The sequence below is a fragment of the Mesoplodon bidens genome (assembly GCF_964165515.1).
Source record: "Mesoplodon bidens genome assembly, chromosome: 7".
Taxonomy (NCBI): domain Eukaryota; kingdom Metazoa; phylum Chordata; class Mammalia; order Artiodactyla; family Ziphiidae; genus Mesoplodon; species Mesoplodon bidens.
Window position 1 is genome coordinate 46,275,972 of NC_138164.1, and position 23,800 is coordinate 46,299,771.

General features: G+C 37.3%; 1 protein-coding gene across 3 annotated transcripts in view; it reads left to right on the forward strand.

Moving 5' to 3' along the window:
* UEVLD (UEV and lactate/malate dehyrogenase domains) overlaps positions 1-23,800 on the forward strand; it is a 47,635-nt gene that overhangs the window by 12,380 nt on the left and 11,455 nt on the right. For 2 of the 3 annotated variants that reach the window (XM_081241282.1, XM_081241283.1), the window contains 6 exons: positions 4,675-4,838; positions 9,259-9,394; positions 10,128-10,246; positions 14,362-14,464; positions 20,602-20,772; positions 21,801-21,974. In XM_081241282.1, the coding sequence (XP_081097408.1) occupies positions 4,675-4,838; positions 9,259-9,394; positions 10,128-10,246; positions 14,362-14,464; positions 20,602-20,772; positions 21,801-21,974 (867 nt within the window). The remainder of the gene's footprint in view (positions 1-4,674; positions 4,839-9,258; positions 9,395-10,127; positions 10,247-14,361; positions 14,465-20,601; positions 20,773-21,800; positions 21,975-23,800) is intronic. The other variant, XM_081241284.1, reaches the window with a different exon arrangement.

Genomic DNA, 23,800 nt, shown 5'->3' on the forward strand with positions numbered 1-23,800 from the left:
TCTCAGACTGTTTTCTGGCTGCCTAGAGAATTTTACTGAGACCTGTTTCCCATTACTTGTATTCTGTGTTTATTATGGTTAGATGTTAGAGAGAGAAAGAATTCTTACCACCCCAATGATTGATTGATTGATTGATTGACTGATTCCATAGTTCTTACCAACCCCAGTGATTTCAAGGGTAGTTGCATATTGACAGAGGAACTTACAAATTTAAATGAATCATTGCTTAGTAGCCCTCAGTTTCTAGGACAATGTGGAGAGGTTACAGGAGGGCATAAAAGTTATCTTAAGATGCCACTCATTGGCACTCTGCATCTTCCTAGAGCGGTGGAGTCAGGTCATTGATTCTTATGCTGGTAGTAATTCCAAGGTAGTAATGATACCTGCAATACCTTTTTTTTTTTTTTTTTGGTAGTACACTCTTTTTCCCCTTTGCTTTTGACTGGAATTATAGCGACTCCTTGTGATGCATACTAGTTATTTCCTGCTGATCAGAAGGTCAGAATGTATTATCTTTCTCATCTGTAAAATGGGCCAATGATAGAGCCTAACTCTACAATTTTGAGGATTAAATGCATTACTCTAAGTAAAGCTCTTCGCATAGTTCCTGGCACATAGTAAGTGCCTAATAAACGTTGGCCATTATTATTTGCATGCTTTTGTTACTTTTACCTGTTTCCTAGTTTTGTTAGTATAATAATAGTACATGCTCATGTTAAAAACATTTAAACAATTGAAAAGAGATGAGGTTAAGCTTATATCTAACCTCCCACTCAGTGCTATTCCCCAGGTGAATCTTCTGTTGATATTTCCTTATATATACCTGCAGAAGTTTTCTGGATTATTTCTTTTTTTTTTTTTTCGGTATGCGGGCCTCTCACTGTTGTGGCCTCTCCCGTTGCGGAGCACAGGCTCCGGACGCGCAGGCCCAGCGGCCATGGCTCACGGGCCCAGCCGCTCCGCGGCATATGGGATTCTCCCAGACCGGGGCACGAACCCGTATTCCCTGCATCGGCAGGCGGACCCTCAACCACTGCGCCACCAGGGAGGCCCTCTGGATTATTTCTTATCCCTCCAAGATTGTGTCAAGGTTGTGATGACACTTTTCCTTCACCCACCCATTGTTTAGAGATATGTATCATCTTAGTAAGATGATACCCATCTGAACTTTATTTACAGCTAACTTAAATTATGTCCTTATGATATAATTACTTTAAATCTGAGGACTCTACCAGGAGTCCTGACTCTTTGATGATGAATTACTGAAAGTAAGTGAGCAGGGTAGGAGGCAGGGCATTTGCTGACAGAAAAGAATGAGAAAGAAGGACGAAGGGCACAGAGAATACCAGTAGTGAAATCTTACAAGTTATAGACATGGGAATCAGGCTCACCATGCGCTTTGCCAGGAGTGTGGTATTAAAATACATGAATGCTGCTGGGGAGAGGCATTGATGGAGGCAGCAGATCCTTGATCAACCAGGAAGATAACCTTCAATAGACATTGCTTTCCTTTTCTTTAATGTGTAGTGATTAACATTAGAAAATGGCTCCATCCAGATTGGGACTACCACTCCAAAACAAAAAAAATTGCATGGCCTGGGACTTCCCTGGAGGTTCAGTCTTTAGGACTCTGCACTGTCAATGCAGAGGGCATGTGTTCAATCCCTGGTCGGGGAACTAAGATCCTGCATGCTGCACAGTGTGGAAAAAAAAAATTTCATGGTCCAAACAGTGGCTTATAAATGTTTGATTGCGACCCACAATAAGAAATACTTTCGTATACCTAGTTATATATGTATATAACTAAAATTAAATATTATTGTTTGCAGCCCACTAAATTAATTTCATGACCTATTTATTGTGACCAACATTTGAAAAACACTGGTCTAGAGTATATAACATTAGACAGAGTGACTTCTGGAGGAATGTGATGATGTGTCTCAATACCTGTTGGCCACTCTGTGATGCTGTGATCACATGACTTTATAATCATAGAGTACCAACAGCTATGCCTGTATCCATACTGTAAGTACTTAGATACTAGGTATGGTGATGGATGTTAGCTAGACTTATTGTGGTGATTATTTTGCAATATATACAAATATTGAGTCATTATGTTGTATACATGAAACTAATACAGTGTTATATATCAATTAAGTCCAAATAAAAACAGTTTTTAAAAAAATATTTATTTATCAAACAACCCATACATATTTGTTAGTATAGACATCGTGCAAGGTTAAAACATATTCAAACATCAAGATCCACATTCAGGGCTTCCCTGGTGGCGCAGTGGTTGATAGTCCGCCTGCCGATGCAGGGGACGCGGGTTCGTGCCCCGGTCCGGGAGGGTCCCACGTGCTGTGGAGTGGCTGGGCACATGAGCCGTGGCCGCTGGGCCTGCGTGTCTGGAGCCTGTGCTCCGCAGCGGGAGAGGCCACGGCAGTGAGAGGCCCGCGTAAGTTCTAGAGGCTGGAAGTCTGGGGTCAAGGTGCAAGTGTAGTTGGGCTCTGGTGAGAGCTCTCTTCTTGGCTTGCAGATGGTTGCTTTCTTGTTGTGTCCTCACATAGCAGAGAAAGAGAAAGAGGAAGAGGAAGAAGAAGAGGAGTAAGAGAGAAAGAGAGAGAGAGAGAGAGAGGGAGAGAAAAAAAACAGTTTTTTTAATACTTAGATAAAATTAGAAGAGGAGTATGGTTCTGAGAACTGCTGATATAAAATAGTAGAAATAGTACTAGGACATTTCTATTATGTAGTGACTTTCAGTTCTCTAGAATTACATGGGAAGCTTTTTAAAAATGTTGTCCAAACCCTGTCCCACTGAATCAGAAACTTTTGGGGAGAGGCCTGGATATTGGTATGTTTCAGAGTTCCTTAAGCATTTCTAATATGCAGACAGAGCTGAGTATCATTGTGCTTAGGGCAGGAGGAAGCAAGATGAAAAAAGCAGAGGATTTCCTTAGTAAGAAAAAGATTGCAGTGGAGAACAAAACTTTTTATTTATACCTTGCTTATTTCCAAAGTGGGTTTGAGGTAAATTGTAAAAATTGCCAACCCGTCATGGTACTTACCATGTCATGTACTGTTCTAAGCATTTTATGTACCTTAACTAATTTTATCCTCACCAACAATCCTATGAGGTAGGAGCTTTTATTATTCTCATTTTGTAGAGGAAGGAGTTGAGGCACAGAGAAGTTAAGTAACTTGCCTAAAATCATATAGCTAGTAATGTGTGCAACTAGGATTTGAACCTAGGCATTTGTGCTCCTGAGCAGCCATGTTTTTAAATATATTGAAAGACACATGCATTAAGACTGTGAAAGCAGGAATATATATCGGGAGATACAATAGAACAGTTAAGATAATTGATCACGTTTCTAGTTAAGGTTAGTTTTTGCACTTATATTAGGTTTAGCTTTGGGCTTCCTGTAAACCAGAACAGTCAGAGATTTTGGCTCTCAGTAGACATGACATACATGGTTACATAGTATATGGTACAGGGTTACATAGTACATGGTACATGGTTACATGGTACATGTACATGGAAGAGCTTTCATTTGGGTTCCTATCTCAGTACACTAAAATTTAAGAGCCACTGGACAAGGTGACTGTTAAGGTTGTTTTCAGCTCTAAGTTGTATGTATCTAACCCAGCTTGTATGTTACACTATCTGCAATTAATGAACAACTTGAGGGCCAGTATCAAATGCATCTTTCATTTGTTCATTCATTCATTCATTTAAAAAATATTTATTTATTTGGCTGCGCTGGGTCTTAGTTGCAGCACGTGGGATCTTTAGTTGTGGCATGCGGGATCTTTGGTTGCAGCATGCGAACTCTTAGTTGAGGCATGTGGAATCTAGTTCCCTGACCAGGGATCGAACCTGGGCCCCCTGCATTGGGAGTGCAGAGTTTTAGCCACTGGACCAACAGGGAAGTACCCATTCATTCATTCTTTTTTTTTTTTCTGTACGCGGGCCTCTCACCGCTGTGGCCTCTCACCGCTGTGGCCTCTCACCGCTGCGGCCTCTCACCGCTGCGGCCTCTCCCGCTGCGGAGCACAGGCTCCGAATGCGCAGGCCCAGCGGCCATGGCTCACAGGCCCAGCCGCTCTGCGGCATGTGGGATCCTCCCGGACTGGGGCACGAACCCGTGTCCCCTGAATCGGCAGGCAGACTCTCAACCACTGCACCACCAGGGAAGCCCCATTCATTCTTATTTATATAAGAAACTTTTATTGAGTATCCAGTATGTTAGGCACTATACTTGTTGTAGGGGACGTGGAAATGAATAATACATAATCATCTCTAGACGTTTATAGTGTAAAAAGAGAAACAGACTTGTAGGCAAATAAATTGGGTGGAGCAAAGAAGGTTACCTAAAGAAGATGTATCCCATACTCCTAGCACAGTAGGTCCTATAAATATTTATTGAATTGAATTGAATAAGCTGGCCATTGTCTTGATTATATTTCCTCAAATGTTATACTGGTGCTTTAATGGGAGCATATTTCCAATGTGAATGTGGATAAAAATAGGAAAATAGGCCTCAGTTTACGTAAATCCTTTATGTATAAACTTGACTAGACTTGTGTTTTAAAATGCCACCTAGCTATACCATAAATATAATGTGTGTGGTTCATTATTGTTTGAAGATATGTTTATTTTGTCTCAAATAGGTAATACATATAACATACCAATTCGTTTGTGGATTTTGGATTCTCACCCTTTTGCTCCCCCCATTTGCTTCTTAAAGCCAACTGCAAATATGGGAATCTCAGTTGGAAAACATGTGGATGCTCAAGGCAGAATATACTTGCCCTACCTCCAAAACTGGAGCCATGTAAGATCAATTTGGATTTTCTTTTAAAAGTTTTTATTTTTCTAAATATTTATCTTTGATCCTAACGGTACAAATAAGTTAGTGAATTTTCTTTCAATGATGATTCTTCTTATGGTCTTTAAAAATAATTTGAAATTGAGCTCCCCAGGGCCACCCAAGACCCAGAACCCTGATGATGGCAGCCTGCATGAAGCTGCTCTCTCCAGGTCTGGGAGGCAACCATTGTTTGCTTCCTGTCTTTTTATAGTTCTTTGCCGTTTGATAAAGCAAATGAAGAGCTACTAGAAAAATATTGGGCATTATTTCCTCGTTCCTCCCCAGTAAAGGTTCTTATGTAATATGTGTATTTATTTGTAGTTTTGCCTGTTTTTTTGTTTTGTTTTGTTTTGTTTTTTGCAGTACGCGGGCCTCTCACTGTTGTGGCCTCTCCCGTTGCGGAGCACAGGCTCCGGACGCGCAGGCTCAGTGGCCATGGCTCACGGGCCCAGCCGCTCCGCGGCATGTGGGATCTTCCCGGACCGGGGCACGAACCCGTGTCCCCTACATCAGCAGGCAGACTCCCAACCACTCCGCCACCAGGGAAGCCCAGTTTTGCTTGTTTTTAACCTTTATGTAAATTGAATCATATTGTATATAATCTTCTATTACATGCTGTGTTTTAACTGAGCATTAAGTTTTAAAAATTCACCCACAGCGATGCATGAAACTGTAACTTATGTGTTTTACAAGCCCTCACAGGGACTTCCCTGGTGGTCTAGTGATTAAGACTCTGTGCTTCCACTGCAGGGGGCACAGGTTCAGGGAACTAATCCCACTAATTTGGCACGGCCAAATAAATAAACATAAAAGTAAAAAAATAAATAAATAAAAATAAATGGCCCCTGGGCTTCCCTGGTGACACAGTGGTTGAGAGTCTGTCTGCCTGCCGATGCAGGAGACACGGGTTCGTGCCCCGGTCCGGGAAGACTCCACATGCCGCGGAGCAGCTGGGCCCATGAGCCATGGCCACTGAGCCTGCACTTCCGGAGCCTGTGCTCCACAACGAGAGAGGCCACAGCAGTGAGAGGCCCGCGTATCACAAAAAAAAAAGAAAAATAAAAAATAAAAAATGGCCCAGACTTAAAAAACAGAAACAAAACAGAACAAAAACACAAGCCCTCACATTATGCAGTTTTGTATTCTGCATATTTCATCTATCATTATATTGAGCATTTTTCCATATTAAACAATATTTTCAAAATACATGGTTTTTAACGGTTGCCTGATGTATTTGTAAATTGCTCTGTTAGAAATTTAATAATGAGCATCCTTAAATATAAATATATGTAAATATAAATGATATATCTTATAAATCTTTAATAATTTCCTAATGATAAATCTCTAGGAATGGAATTATTGGATCAAAGTTTTTAAATGTTTTGAAGGCTATTCTTATATATTCCCAAATTGGCCTCCAAGAGGTAGACAAAATGTTGTAATTCTACCATCAATAGAAATCAGTATGGGGGGTACCTGTTTTACAGCACCTTTGCTCTAAAGGGTGCTATAAAAGAAGGTACTATCATTAAAACAAAACAAACCTTTGCTTATCTCTATGGTTCATTTACTTAGAAGGATGTAGAATCTGCTCTCATTTTTGTAAGTAACTAAAACTTTTATGAAAGGATAATTTATAATATATTTGTATATACCCAGAAAGTTGTAGGATAGGAGGACAGGGATCTGTCAGAGAGGAGTGAGGTTGAAGTAGAGGATGGCATTAGGATTATCACTTCTTATTTTATATACATATTGTAAAAGGATATGCAATTGTGGCTGCATTTCATATTGTTTTATGGTTTTCTATTTTTTTCATATAAATAAAACTTTTAAAAAGAAGATAAAAAAGAAATAGAAAAAGAAAAGTTGCATACCAAATTGTCAGTAGTGGAGTTTAGGTGGGGAAACATTAATCTTTTACTTTATGAACTTGTACATTATTTGCATTACTTGGTGATTTAAATAATAAGATTACCAGTTAAATGTGATGAATAGGGCATGATAAAAATTTGTTAGTTGGAAGGACAAAAATGATGTCTTAACCTTAATATTTAGTTCTTTGGTTATTTGAGAAAGTGAAATCTTATCATACATTTATTTATCATGTACGTTTCTTCTTTTTTGAATTGTCTGTTTATCTCTTTCATCCATTTTTACAACTTTTTAAAAAAATACTATCCTTTAACAGTATTTTGACATCTGTGCCCTATTGTGGGAATTTATCTTTCCTGTTTCCTCTTTCTGGTTTTCTTTGCATCTCTTTTCATAGTTTTGTTTGTTTAATAAATACTCAGAGATAGTCCTATAATCTAGTCAAGGTTGTGCTTGATTTCAGATCAGACAGTATTGATTTCATTTTACTACTCTGAACCTCTTTATTATAAGCTATAACTAGTCTTAAGAAGATATTATATTATTTAAATGGCCCTATTTAGAAGAACTACATTTGGGGGAGGAGGAGGGATTAGTTAGGAGTTTGGGATTAACAGATACACACTACTATATATAAAATAGATAATATGGCACAGGGAACTATATTCAATATATTGTAATAACCTATAATGGAAAAGAATCTGAAAAAGAATATATATATATATATATATATATATATATATATATATATATATATAACTGAATCACTTTGCTGTACACCTGAAACTATAACACAACATTGTAAATCAACTATACATCAATTAAAAAAAAGTATGATGTTATGATTTTTAAAAGTACTACGTAAACTTTAAGTTCCACGTGCAGTTGGAATTACATAGTATAACTATACAGAGTTTGGAGCTAGGAGGAATCTAGAGGTCATCTAGGCCAAGGATTGCAGACATTTTCCCCAAGAGAGTCAGTGTGCTGCATTAGGCCTACAGAATTTTGTTTGAACAGCACAGTGGTTTTGTTTTGCTTTGTTTTGTTCTTAATTTGAATTTGAATGACTATACATGTACTCTTTCCAATTTACCACAGTGACCATCTCCCCAAATTTTCTAATACTTGACAACTTCACACATTATGTTATCTGCTTAGTCTTTAAAGGTATATGAGCTTTTTTATTTTAATAAAAAATTTATTAGAGTGGGCTTCCCTGGTGGCGCAGTGGTTGAGAGTCCGCCTGCCGATGCAGGGGACACGGGTTTGTGCCCCGGTCTGGGAAGATCCCACATGCCGTGGAGCGGCTGGGCCCGTGAGCCGTGGCTGCTGAGCCTGCGCGTCCGGAGCCTGTGCTCTGCAACGGGAGAGGCCACAACAGTGAGAGGCCCGCGTACCACAAAAAAAAAAAAAAAAATTTATTAGAGTGAAACCCAGACTCTGAGAAATTAAACAATTTTTAAAATGAGCAAGCCACTAAATATTCCTAATAATAATAATAATAAACATATATTTTATACTCACAACATATAATTTGCATATATTAGCTCATTTGTTTCTCATATTATTGGGATTTATTATTCACATTGTATTGCTAATAATACTGAAGCTCAGAGAGGTTAAGTGCATTTCACTAAGGTTGCTTAACCAGTTAAATTAAAATGAACAGTACTGGATTAGATAAATATCAGTATTAATTTTATGATTTCATAGTGGTTATATAGGAGAATGTTTTGTTCTTTCTTTTAGGAAATATATGCTAAAGTATTTAGGGGTGAAGGGTTATCATATCTTCAGTTTACTCTCGGTTCAGAAAATAGAGGAAAAGAGACTAAGAAAGCAAATGTGATAAAATGTTAACATTTGAGTAATCTGGGTGAAGAGTATATGGAAATTTTTTTTTTTTTTTTTTTTTTTTTTTTTTTTTTTTGCTGTACGCGGGCCTCTCACTGCTGTGGCCTCTCCCGTTGCGGAGCACAGGCTCCGGACACACAGGCTCCGCGGCCATGGCTCGCGGGCCCAGCCGCTGCGCGGCATGTGGGATCTTCCGGGATAGGGGCACGAACCCGTGTCCCCTGCATCGGCAGGCGGACTCTCAACCACTGCGCCACCAGGGAAGCCCTGGAAATTTTTTATACTATTTTTTTGCTACTTTTCTGTAAGTCTGCAATTATTTCAAAATAAAAAGTTAAAAAAAGGCAGATAGACAAGACCATTCCCAAATATAGGTACTCTGCTAGTAAGCACATTTATGCTGTTTTCCCACTTTTTGGAGATGTGGATTTAGCATTTCTCTCTTTATTTTTTAGCTAAAAAAATTATTTTTTTTCAATTAAATGTATTAAAAAAGTTTAAAATATCATATAATTTGTATGGTAGTTTTCGAAAAATGAGAGCATGATGTAATACTTTCTTTTGGCTAACTCTATAACAATGTATAGGTTAACAAGGTAGTATTCCTTAGCAAAATTTTTGCATAACTTTTCCCTTTGTGTGTGTTCTGTAGCCTAAATCTGTCATTGTTGGATTAATTAAAGAAATGATTGCCAAGTTTCAAGAAGAACTTCCTCTGTATTCTCTGTCATCATCTGATGAGGCACAGCAGGTAGACTTGCTAGCCTATATTGCAAAAATCACTGAAGGTTTGTATTTTTGTTAATCATAGAGTTATTAGTTTACGATTTCTCACTAATGTCCTTTACTCTCTGCTACTTGATTTCTCTAAATAAATACATGCTTGTATATGTACATATCTGTGTTGAATCAAAAATTCCTATATGTTTATCATAAGGTAAGTATTACCATACAGTTCCAATGAATATGGTTTCTTAAAATGTAAAAGATTACTTTTATCCTGACAGCTAAAATAATTTTTTTTTTCAAAACCACTTGATATATGTTAATGATCCCAAACCTTTTTCATTATATGTTTATGTGGCTTTTTGCCTCATTCAGTATACTGGACCAGAGAACCTATGATTCTCATTGTTTCTCATTGAGGATAAAGCAAAATACCCATGCTTGCAAAATTTCATGTTAAACATTTTTTTGCATTGTAGACTAGAGCAGTAAGAATCACAATGTTTTTCAGAATTATGGAAATCCCATTTTTTTAAGAGTCTTATATAATATTTTTTAAATGTTTGGAAAGATATTTTCTTTTTAAAATGATAGCCTCTATTTAGTAGAATATTTAATATGAGATTCCTGTCTTTCTTGCATTTCATTTGTTCAACAATATTTTTGAATGTCTATTATGGAGTGCCTAGTACCATGTTTTCTGTCCAAGTTATTGAACTTTGGTGTATTTTTTTAAGATGCTAAAAATATTTTTGATATTTTTAAATTCTTATGATAGTTCACTTTACTTTTTAGGTGTCTCAGATATAAATTCAAAGAACTGGGCAAATCATGAGAATAAAACAGTCAATAAAATTACCGTGGTTGGCGGTGGAGAACTGGGAATTGCCTGCACATTAGCAATTTCAGCAAAGGTATTGTAAGCATAGTGGTTATAAATACATCTGTCATATTGCTACACTTTTAGGCAGTTTCTATTTAACACACAAGAAGTAATGGCTTCATTTTGTCATGTGGGAAAACTTCATTTTGCCTTAAAATATATTTAGTAAGCTGACAAAAAAAATATGTGAAAGCTCTCATCAGTAATGTTGACTTCTTAATTAGTAGTTAGTCGTGGAATAGGCTTTGAAAACATGATTAGAACAATGGGCTCATCATCCTAATCCAAGGGAAACCTCAAGTTGACATTGATCTGACTTAGTCACAAATTCTTTTGTGTTTTCTGAGTCCTGCTGCTTTAATTAAACTCTTATTTAATATAATACTTAATTTAGCTATTTCTAAAATTAACATTTTTTAAAAAACAATTGCCTTTTCTTGTGTAATTACTCCACTTTCTTTTGGGATCATAGTTCCTGATTTGATATTTTACAGTAGTTTGAGATTTGCCTATTTTTCCATCAGTCCTTTTTACTAGATCTTTTCTGTACAAATTATTTTCAGAAAGGCTTAAGTCCCCCTCCAGAGAGGTTGAAAGACCCTCCAGGGCCCAGTATCATGGTAACAGCATGTCTGTGTCATTTGAGCCATGTAGACCAGAATAGACTAGTTCAGGTGTCCCCAGCCCCCGGGCCGAGGACCACTACCGGTCTGCGGCCTGTTAGGAACCAGGCAAGAGGTGAGCGGTGGGCGAGCGAGTAAAACTTCATCTGCTGCTCCCCATCGCCTGAACCATAACCTCCTGAACCATAACCGCCTGAGCCATCCATCCCACCACCCCTCCACCGCCCCGCCCCCGCCCTCGTCTGAGGAGAAATTGTCTTCCATGAAACCCGTCCCTGGTGCCAAAAAGGTTGGGGACTGCTGGACTAGCTCTCCTTCCACGTATTTATTTGATAGCTGGTATTTGGTTTTCTTTTCTATTAAAGTTTGATTGATTGCCATCTAAATTCTTCCCTTTCCATTTAAGATTCACTTATATCTTGGAGGTAGGTTCTACTTCAGCAAATAGTTAAATTGTATCCAGGGAGCTAGAAGATTTTAAAAGCTAACTGTTCAGAACCATATATATGGTATATATGGTTATATATATGGTTATATATGCTAACATAACCATATATATGCTGACTTTTGCCATATTATATTTTCATTTCCTCCACACTCCATCTGAATGCAGTCTTCCTTCTTAAGTGGAATTTGAAATGTTTGTAGATCTTTTGTTAGTAAATAGAATGCTTCTATAAACATTGCCTTACAAGTTGTTTATTTTCTTGTCTGCATTTTCTGTTAGGGGTACATAATCTCAGAAATAGTACTAGTGAGTCAGAAGGCATGAATGGTTTTTATGGTACTTATTACATATTGCTAGATTGCTCTTCAGAAGGACAGAACTTTACACTGCGAATAACAGTGTAATTTACACTGCTAATAACAATGCACACATCAACCTGATTTTTGGCATTGCTAACAGTACTAAGTTTTATCAATTTTATTTGTTTTTGGTAAGTGTAAGAAGACCCCTTAAAGTCATATTTCTTTAACTGTTAGAAGTCACACTATCAGTATTTCTTTGCCTGTGAACTGTCTAGTTGGAAAGTTTTTTTCCGTTTTTCCCTTTAAATGTTACTATTTTGATACAAGGTACAATATTCGAATAGTGCAACAATATTCAACTAGTGCAGTAGTAGTCATAAGAATGGCAGTAGTTGAAGTGGTGGTCGCAGCAGTAACTAACCCTTACTGAATGCTTACTAGATCCAGGCACTTGTCTGAACACTTGTTTCATTTTTTTTTTTAATTGATTGATTTTTTTGGCTGCGTTGGGTCTTCGTTGCTGCGAGCGGGCTCTTCTCTAGTTGCAGTGAGCGGGGGCTACTCTTCGTTGCAGTGCATGGGCTTCTCATTGCAGTGGCTTTTCTCGTTGCAGAGCATGGGCTGTAGGTGCACGGGCTTCAGTAGTTGTGGCACATGGGCTCAGTAGTTGTGGCTCGCAGGCTCTAGAGCTCAGGCTCAGTAGTTGTAGTTCACATGCTTAGTTGCTCTGCGGCATGTGGGATCCTCCTGGACCAGGGCTCGAGTTCCCTGCATTGGCAGGCGGATTCTTAACCACTGCGCCACCAGGGAAGTCCCACTTGATTAATTTTTACAAGAACCTTGTGGCTTAGGTACTATCGTTACTGTCATTTTACAAATGAAGAAACCAGGGCATAGGGAGGTTACCTAACTTGCCCAAAGTCACAGTATTAATAAAAGGAGCCAGGGTTTGAGGTTGGGCAATCTATTTACAGAGCCTGTATTCTAGATCCTTATTACCCAACGTGTGGCATTGGCATCATCTGAGATTTTATTGGAAATACATAATCTCAGGCCCTACTCCAGATCAAAGGAAGTAAATCTGCATTTTTACAAAATTCCTGGTAATCCATGTGCTTCACTGATCTATTAAAATGGCGATCCCTTAAAGCTTGAGAAGCTCTGCTCTAAACCACTATGTAACACTGCCTTGTTGTGGTTAGTGATGGACATTTAGTTTGTTTCTAGTCTTTTGAATATCCTTATACATATTGTATCATTTTACACATATACTAATAAACTTGTAGGATGATTTCTACAAATGAGGTTGATGGATTAAGGGAGTTGTGTTTTTATTTATTTATTTTTATAAGGATTTTTTTTTTGATGCGGACTTTTTTTTTTTCTTTTTTGTCTGTATTGAAATTTGTTACAGCATTGCTTCTGTTTTTATGTTTTGGTTTTTTGGCCACGAGGCATGTGGGATCTTAGCTCCCCAACCAGGGATCGAACCTGCACCCCCTGCATTGGAAGGCAAAGTCTTAACCACTGGACCACCAGGGAAGCCCCTGTGTTTTTAAACTTTGACAGAAATTGTCAAATTATCCCTCATGTCAATTGTGCTAGTTCATTCTCATTCCCACAGTGTATGAGAATACCTGTTTTCCCACACTACTGTTAAACTTTGGGATCTTTGCATGTCTGATAAATGAAAAATGGTAACTCATAGTTTTCTTTGCATTTCTCTTATGAGTGTGGTTAATTTAATAAAATTAATAGGTACAATTTAGAGAGGACTGCTCTTTGCCAGCCCTGTGTCACATAATTAATCTTCAAAACTCCAAGAAACAAGACCAAGTTCAGTGACTTGCTCAGTCTTACAAAGTTAATAAGTAACATGGCTGGATTGCTTCCTGTACACTTTCTGCCTCATAGTCTGGTAGATCCCTGGGTACTCTTGCTCCTGCACCCTAAGATAGGAGAGATGCTCATATCCCTTGCTGCTTTGGAAAAAGGACTTCCACGAAGATAAATCTACTCTTAGGAGTTTCCATGCTGTTGTTTATGGTCAGCCCACCATGGCAACTAGAAAGCTGTCTACAGGCATGTGAAGTATTTTCCATGAGATCTCTGGGGAGAGAACTGCATGATAATTGGGTTTTATTTTAGCTTTATGACTATTACCATTTTTTCTTTTTAAGAGAAACTTGGCATTAGTGTTGACATTGATGCTAAAATAGACCAAAAAATAGACCCAAAAAAATCACTCTAGGGCTTCCCTGGTGGCCCAGTGGTTGAGGGTTCGCCTGCCAATGCAGGGGACACGGGTTCATGCCCTGGTCCGGGAAGATCCCACATGCCACGGAGCGGCTGGGCCCGTGAGCCATGGCCGCTGAGCCTGCGTGTCTGGAAAAAAAAATCACTCTAAATTCTTTCAGAATGGAAATTATGACAAAATGAAAACATAAATGGAAGAACAATAGTAAACATATTGAGTGCACCATGTCATCTTTATTACTCATTATCCCATCAAAAGAAACCTGCACTCTGTGACTTCTGAGTTAAGCCCTGTTAGAGCCCAGTTTTTAGTTAAGCCTAAAGGATCACATTATTCAAGTGCATAGTATTTTCTTGCTTGCATGTCCCTTTTATTGCTGTTGTGCTACTTCCTTCATAAGAGAACACATAGGCCTATGTATTCGTTCTCCCTTAGCTCTCACTTCTGAATGAATTTAAACTGAGTAACTGGCCACGTGCAGTGTAATGCTGTTCTTTTTCTTATTGTACTGTACAGGGCATTGCAGACAGACTGGTCCTCATAGACGTCTCAGAAGGGGCTAAAGGAGTGATAATGGACCTTGACATATTCAACCTGCCTAATGTGGAGATCAGCAAAGGTCTGGTTATTCTGCTTAAAAGATTTGTGCCTTGTTTGTCCTTATATTTGAGTCATAGAATTTTTTTGTAGACTTTATTTTTTAGAGCAGTTTTAGGTTCAGAGTATTATTGAGCAAAAGATACAGAGATTTCCTGTATACCCCCTGCCCCCACACATGCACAGCCTCTACATTGTCAGTGTCCCCTACCTAAGCGGTATAATTGATAAACCTCCCTGGACACATCATTATCATCCAAAGTCCATAGTTTACATTAGGGTTCACTCTTGTCTTTGTATATTCTATAGGTGTGGACAAATCAAACCTGTATCCAACATTATGGTATTAAACAGACTTGTTTCACTGCCCTAAAAATTCTCTGTGCTCTACCTAGAGTCCTAGAATTTTATTGCTGAAAGCATCTTAAAGATCACCTAGTCCAAGTCCCTCATTTTACATATTGGGAAACTGAGGTTCATATAAATTAAGGGACTTACCTAAAGTCATACAGATTGCAACTAATTAGGCTAATAAGAGTCAGATAAGCAAGTAACATTCAAATCGGTTGGAAGGCTTTATTCTCAGTCTCTGACTTATACCTTAGTATAAATTGTTCTCTCTGATTGCTTCCTTTTTCATAATATATTGGTTAAGAACACTGATTTTAGAGTTAGACATGGGGGTTTGCATACTAGCTCTGCCATTTGTCAGATTATCTAATCTCTCAAAATTCAGTTTTATCATCTGTAAAGTGGGAATTAATACATACCTCTCGGTATATAGCAAAGTGCTAAACCAAGATTAAAAAAAAATTCATTCACATTGCTTTCACTAAAAATATATTGTTAAAATGAATTTTAATAAGAACAAAAGAGGGGTTTGTATCATTAATAAATAAAATTTAGAATGTTTAAAAAGTAATTTTTTAAATCTTTTTAATTCAAAAGATTTGCATATATTTAACAATGTACATAATATATTAGTACAGACATATATATGTAGGTAAATACCAAATTTGGGGATGTGGGAATAAAGTTATTTTATTACCAGGGATGCATGATCAAAAAAAATTGGAAGGCCATTGAACTAGAGAATGTTTAGTCTCCGAAAACCAGGTTATAGCTAGAGTCAGGTTGTAATATGCTATAGTTGCTTAGCTTTCCTTTGCCTTTCCTTACTCAGGTCTCGTGTATTCTTTTTTTTTAAATAAATTTATTTATTTTATTTATTGGCTGTGTTGGGTTTTCGTTGCTGCGCGCGGGCTTTCTCTAGTTGCAGGGAGCGGGGGCAACTCTTCATTGTGGTGCGTTGTGGGCTTCTCATTGCGGTGGCTTCTCTTGTTGCAGAGCACAGTCTCTAGGCGCGCTGGCTTCAGTAGTTGTGGCACGTAGGCTCAGTAGTTGTGGTTCACGGGCTCTAGAGCGCAGGCTCAGTAGTTGTGGTGCATGGGCTTAGTTGCTCCACAGCATGTGGGATCTTCCTGGACCAGGGCTTAAACCTGTGTCCCCTGCATTGGCAGGTGGATTCTTAACCACTGCGCCACCGGGGAAGCCCTCGTGTATTCTTAACCATATTTTCCAAATAAAATATCGAGACATATGGTTTCACAAGGCTGAATGTACTAAGAACTGCAGTGGATCAAAAAGTTGAAATTATACCTATAGGTTATAAAAATTGGGTGTAATAGTTTTAGCAAGCCTCTGGATCCCTGTAGGATACAATGGATTTATTTTCCTTCTCTGGAAAGAGCACAATAGTTGCTTTAGTGATCCTTTTGTAGGCCTTATACAGAGGATCCCTTGGGGAGTTGGGTAGTCTCTTGTGCCTCTCATTTCCAGGTCCTGAAGTTCTTAAGGGACCTCTTCACTCTTCCAAATCACTCCAGGAGACTGTTTAGTACATGGACCCTAGAGGTTGTGAGGCCATTTAGGACCTGAGGAAATTGTTTCTTCCTATGTGTCTCATTAACCATCAATAACTATTGTTTCAGATAATTGAAAGAATAGAATCCTTGGAGTAGATATGTAGGATGTGATACTTGCCACCAAGTAAGGAGTTTTGAATGAATGAGCACTATATTGGGGCAACTTTCATGTTCCCCTTGTTAATTTGATTGCGTATTCCTGATAATTACTATTACATGAGGTAATTTAAAATATAATATTAGCTAACATCTCAAATATGTTCTATGATATGGAGAAGTGTGTTAATAATTTTGGGAAAGTAAGCTCATTTGGAAATTTTAGTAATGCCCCATCATGACAGGCATTGATGATCATCCTAGAGTTGTACTTTTCTCCATTTGGATTTTTTAAATAGCTACTAAAATACTTTGGGGAGGGTTGTGCATATGTATATATGAGCCTGCAAACATGCATACTATACATACATAAACAAACAGTGTGTGCATAGACTAAATCTGGAGAAATACTGAGGAACTGTTAAGAGTAGTTGCTTCAGGAGTCAGATTGGGGAAACTGGTTCTGCACTTGTTTTTTGCGCTTAACATTTTTATCCCTTTTTTTATTGTGTTAAAATACATATAACATAAATTTACCATTAGTGACATTCATTAGTGACATGTTGTGCAACTGTCATGAATATCTAGTTCCAGAACATTTTCCTCACCCCAAAAGGAAACCCTCTACACATTAAGCAATCACTCCACATTTTCCCTTTTCCCCAGGCCCTGGCAACCACTGATCTACCCTGGATTTGCTTCTTCTGGATATTTCATATACATGGAATTATACAATATGTGGCCTTTTGTGTCTGGCTTCTTTCACTTAGTATAATGTTTGCAAGGTTCATCTATATTGTAGCATTTATCACTCCTTTTTATGGTTGAATAATATTCTGTGGTCTGGATATGCCACATTTTATTTATCCATTTATCAGTTGATGTACATTTGGGTTGCATCTTTTTGTTACTGTCAGTAGTGCTGCTGTGAACATTTTTGTACAAGTTTTTGTTTGAACACCTCTTTTCAGTTCTTTTTGGTATGTACCCAGAAATGGAATTGCTAGGTCATATCGTAATTCTATGTTTAAGTTATTGATTAATTTATAGTATCATTTTGAAGATCATTATTAATAGCACATAGAGGTCTAAATAGCTCTATTTCTTTGAACAGCTTTATAATAATATTCCATCATATGGATGTCTGTCTCCTATTGGTAGACATTTAGTTTTTTTGTGTTTTTTTGTGATTACAAATAATGCTGCAGAGAACATTGTAATGTAGTAAAAATCTTTGTGTATTTCTCTACCTAGTAGGATAAAGTAGAATTACTGGGTCAAAGGTGTTTTTAAAATGTATATTATTAAGCTGTACTAATTTATACTCTCACCAGCAGTATATGAGGGTTCCTGTTTCCTTTCTGCTGATTACTTTTATTTTATATTAAACATAGCTAATAGAATAATTATCCTATGATATTATTTTGATCATGTCATTTCCTGGCTGAAGACACTATTATGTTGTTCCCTTATCCTTAATAATAATAATAGATGCCGTTTTTTTTTCAGGGAATCCAGTAATATAAGCTAGATAGTTTACATATATTCCATTACTTCTCTTACTTTATTTTATAGATGGCTGAGAGAGATTGTGGCTTTGGTCATGCAGTTAGTAAGCAGGAGTTTCAAACATGTCTGTTACCAATTTCTTATGATTCACTCCAGAAATGGTCTCTGCATATACAAGCATAGATGTTTGGGTGTATGAGTATGTGTATGTGTGTGCCTCAAGAAAAAAGTGTTCAATAGTTGCAAATTAAAAAATAAGTTGTTGGGAGTTCCTTGGCAGTCCAGTAGTTAGGGCTCCAGGCTTCCACTGCAGGGAGCATGGGTTGGATCCCTGGTCAGGAAACTAGGATCTCACATGCTGCGTGGCGTGTCCAAAAACAAACAAAAAAAGCTGTTGTTGACATATGGAGCAAAGTAAAGTTTTCTTAATAGCCAGTGGTTCTTAAAACATGGGTTATGGATTGATCCCTTGTGTGAGAATCACCTGAGGTGCTTTTTAAACTTACAGAAGCCTGTGTCCACCCCAGGCCTATGGAGAGATCAAAAGGCTTTAGAGTAGGAAGGCTTTCTTGCACTTCTGAAATCATATTAGACAGCTACTACTCCGTTTACTTATAAGTCAAGCTTGAGGGTGAAGGCATTTCATCATTCAAAGTAGAGGAAGCTAAAGAAGGAAAAGAAAGGAAATATGATCCTGGCAAGATAGGTTAGGGCCAAACTGTAGGGTCATAATTTCAACTGTTCACTGATATTTAATACAGTAGTATGGACAAGCTACCTAATCCTTCCAGATATCAATTTCCTCAACTTTATGAGGGTATAGGACTAAGTTTCTAAATATAGCATAGTGTTGAACAGCACTCTGAAGCCAGTCTGCCTGGGCTTGAATTCTGGCTCTGCTACTTACTAGCTCTATGACTTTGAGCAGGTTACTTAACTTCTCTGTGCCTCAGATTCCTCATCTGTAAAATGGGGATGATATTGCCCCACAGTGTGTTGTGGATTACATTAAATGAGTAAATACAGGTCAAGGTCTTAGAACAGTACCTGGCACATAGAAGTGGTATGGAAGTATTAACTGTATCCCTTTCAGTTCTAATGTCTTCCAATGCTGAGATTTTGACTCATTACCAGGTATCTATTCTGAACACGAGAACGTGGGCATTATTTACTTAAGAGGACTCATGAAGAATCATAATTAAAATGCAGGACTTCAGTTTTTGGATCTACCCCCACAGCTGTGTCAGATTATGAATTAAAATTGGATAATGCATTTCCCAGTGGACACCTTGCACAAGGGTTTCATTCTGCAACTTGTTTAGGAAAATGGCCTTATAGGCTTAATTAAGACTATAAACCCTGGAATCTACTCATTGTCTCGCTGAGATGCTAATAATCATTTACACATGTTGACTGAACTGTTATCACCCTAGTTACTTTATTATTTTCCTGTTGTTTCTGATACTGATAATTCTGGCCACTGTTTTGGCATGTACTTCTGTAAAACACACTGTGTAATAGAGAGTAATGTAGTTGTAAAATAGCACAAGTATGCTTGAGGATCAGAGGCGTGAATTCTGGAGAACAGCTTTTCCTAAGTGATAACAGTTGCTTACACGTAAGCCCCATTAGAAGAACCTAATACCAAGACACTGGGCTTCAATGTAAGGAAAAGTCAGTAAAAAAAAAGAACCAAGATGTTTTATCTTGATTTAAAGATTTTCAAATAATTTTTTTCCTCTTTGGAGTAGAATCCTTAATAAATAAAACAGATACAAACAACACTATTCTGTGCCTGACAGCTTTCTTTCCGCTTATTCCCATTCCTACATGGCCTCTTAGTCACTTTCAAGGAACTCTAGGACTCCTAAACTTGCAGTTTAAAAGTCAGTGATGAGAACAAACATATGGATACCAAGGGGGAAGGGGGGGTGGGATGAGTTGGGAGATTGGGATTGACATATATACACTATTGATACTATGTATGAAATAGATAACTAATGAGAACCTACTGTATAGCACAGGGAATGCTACTGAATGCTTTATGGTGACCTAAATGGGAAGGAAATCCAAAAAAGAGGGGATATAAGTATATGTATAGCTGATTCACTTTGTTGTACAGTAGGAACTAACACAACATTGTAAAGCAACTATACCCCGATAAAAAATTTTTTAAAAGATGCGGTATATATAAAAAATGGAATATTACTCAGCCATAAAAAGGATGAAATAATGCCATTTGCAGCAACATGGATAGACCTAGAGTTTTAAAAAAAAATCAGTGATGTAATTGATTATAGGTGCATTCTGCCTATAGCATATTATTTATTTTTTCTAAGAAAATTGTGAATTACATAGAAACCTAATTCCCTGTTTGTGGAGTCTGGATCCTGTAATTTATTTTATCTTTTTTGCTCTTTCCTCCCCTGGGATACATTCTTGCTTTTAATCCTCTCTTTCTGGAGGCAAACCTCAGCACTTCGTATCCTTCCTATGGACACAGGATTGATCTAGAGGCAATTGTGCTTAAAAGCTGTCTAATTGTAGAAAAGAAGAACCTGATTATCATGAACAGGAACTTGGTTAAAACCTTTATCTTGAGCTCAGACTGTTTCTTTTTATTCATTAGATTTGTCTGCCTCTGCTCATTCCAAGGTGGTGATCTTCACAGTCAACTCTCTGGGTAGTTCTCAGTCCTACCTCGATGTGGTACAGAGAAATGTGGATATGTTCAGAGCCTTTGTTGCAGCTCTGGGACATTATAGTCCACATGGCATCCTGCTCGTTGCATCTCAACCAGGTACAAGACTTTATTTTAAATAAATTTGGTGGTCCAGTGTATCAGTAGAATTGCCATTTCTGATAAAAGTCATAAAACAAGGTTATAAAGGGACAGCCAGAGCATTCAGTTAAATTGCTCTTATGATGAACAATGCAGTATTTTCCATATCCTGTCAACCAGTTACTTCTTCTGACTGGCATTAACTAGAAGGTTACAACTTACAATTTTTTATGTAATATTACTATTAATATGTTCCAGGTTGTTAGCCATGCCTTTCTCAGTGAGAAAATGGTTAAACGCCCAAGAGAAAGATGCAGTAGCTTATAGGAAGGATCCTTTGTTAACTCTGAAGTGTCATAAAATGTTAGTGAGCACACCAGAGTGCATTTTTAACATTTGGTTTCTCAAATTATTTGAGAAATTTTTTTCAAAGAATTAGGACTCAAATTGGTGAACAGATTTTTTTTTAATGTTCGCAGTATAGGAGTATAATATGAATTTCACTTGTTTTCCTATAGCAATTGATTGAGGGATGTTGGTCTAATTCCTGGCATCCTTTTGGCACATAAGAAAAAAAATAGTTGTATTTTTGTTGATAATGCTGTATAGCATGGTGGTGGTATATGAATCAGTATTTTAATTTAAAGATAGAAATTCAGCTTAAGCTAGATATAAAAGAGAACTTGATCAATGAAAAAAATTATTTTCTGGTTTTCTGTACCCAGTTTGCATCTTTCTTGCTTAACTGCTCTAGGAAATTATCTGTTTTCCACTCTTAAAAATTTATATTTAACAGCAAAGTTATGTAAAATCCTGCTGAAACCTGGTTAGTTGTTTTTAATTATTAATTAAAATTAAATATATTAAATTTATATAATATATAATAAAATTAAAAATATGTTATGCTTCATAGTGCATTTAGGACCTAAGAAGAGTATATACAACTTTTAATATACTTATTAAAATAATAAATCCTTTGTTTAGGAACTAGGCTAGAAGTATATTTTTTAAAATATTTATATTTTCACCTTGTATGTAATATTTAGTGGAAATCATGACCTATGTGACATGGAAACTGAGTGCATTTCCTGCAAATCGAGTGATTGGAATTGGTTGCAATCTGGATTCACAGAGATTACAATATATTATTACAAATGTTTTGAAGGCACAGACTTCAGGAAGAGAAGTATGGGTTATTGGTGAGCAGGGAGAAGACAAAGGTAAGAAATACATGTTTATTAGTTATGTATATTGATAACCTACATCACCAGAGGCCATGATATGCATGATATGCACAGTTCTGGGGACTCCAGAATTGTGGCGCTTAATTGGCTTTCCTTCCACATTTGAGTGCCTTTCGTGTGACAGGCCCTGTATTGTGAATATACTCTGCAAACATGTCATTCTGATTGTATTTACTTTTCTGTAAGTAAAAGGCAAGACCCCCTTAGGTTATATATTTTTATTTATCTTTTTATATTTTGTATTTGAATTTCAGCATCCAGGATCAATTTAAAAGTTTAATTTTCTGGAGAGCAACATTTACATAAACCCTAAAGCATATACAGAACTCTTTCCTTTACTCTCCCATCCTGCAATCTTGCTTACCTTTCCCTAAGTTCAGACTTTCTCCCTAGGTATATACCTCCTGTCTGTTTCTCACCTTTTTAAACAGAATTTTCATTCTTTATTTACCCTTATGGCCTTTTTTTTTACCAGCTACTTGCTCTCTGCTCTGTCCCTACCACAGAAAGCATTCATAAAATATAGTCCCCTGGATTTGGAAGCCCTTTTTCCTATCCCAAAAGAATGCTTTCCCTATTTGATTCAAGAATCTCTTTTTTCTTTATTTTTCGCTCATGCTATAAAGTCAGGTTGGTTAGGTGATAAAAGTGCTTTATCCTAAGTTTGTTCATTTTTATTCATTTAAACAAGTATATGAGTGTCTACTCTTCTCACTACTATATAAGATGTTAGTGTGATACAAAAGAGGCACAGAGCACAGTCTCTTCCTTCATCATACTTAAAAATACTTAAAAATACTTAAAAATTATTTTAGAGCAACAAGAAAAATACTTACAAGATGTTTTGGCTAACAATGAAAGTATCGGATACTATTTGATTAAGGGCCAAAATGAATATATTTTAGACTTACAGTGCTTAGACACTTATGAGTGAGCATTTAACATGGGTTGAAATGACTGGAGAAAATTCTGTGCAGGCCATCATTGAACTGTACTTTGGAAGAATGATTAGGATTTGAATAAATAGCAAAGAGTGGGACAGACATTCCATGAATGGGAAAACAGGCAAAGGCACACACTTAAGTATGGCATGTTCATGGGATAAAAATATCTAGACTGGTTGCTGCAGTTTCTACCAGATAAACTTGGTTGCTGTCACATTTTGGAGATCCTTGAATACCTGATAATGAGTTGGAAAGTGATTCCCAGGCAGAGGGGAACTATTAAAGGTATTTGAGCATGTGGGTAATATGCTAAAAAGGTAATTTGGGGAAAATTAATCATTGCTTCCTCATTTAAAGTATATTACTATTACTCTATTCACCCTGTAGGTTCTGTAGGGTAGAGCACAATGTAGAAAAGAACTTCTCTGCCTGTGAGGAAGTGATCATTTAACTGGAGAACTGGAGGAAGATTTTAAATCTGTATAAATCTGCACTGGCTACCTAGAAAGTTCAGTGCTAGAAAGACTCAAGGTATAGAATAAACCTTGACAAAACCTGACAGTGTGATTCAAGCAGAAATAACTTTTCAGGCTCAGAATGCTTCCTGACACTAAACACTAATCAACAGAACCAGAAAAGGGGAGCAAATAAGAACTTGGAGCTGATGTATTAGAGTAACAAATGTCTAGGGATTCAAACAAACTCAAGACCCCAAATTTTACTCACTACTACCATTTGAATTCTGGTCCATGTTGATCTCCTGCTTGCCTGATTATTGCAGATCTCCCAGTTAATTTGCTCTTTTCTCTCTAGTCTACCCTGTAAATGATGCCAAATTAATAATGATATTAGCTAAAA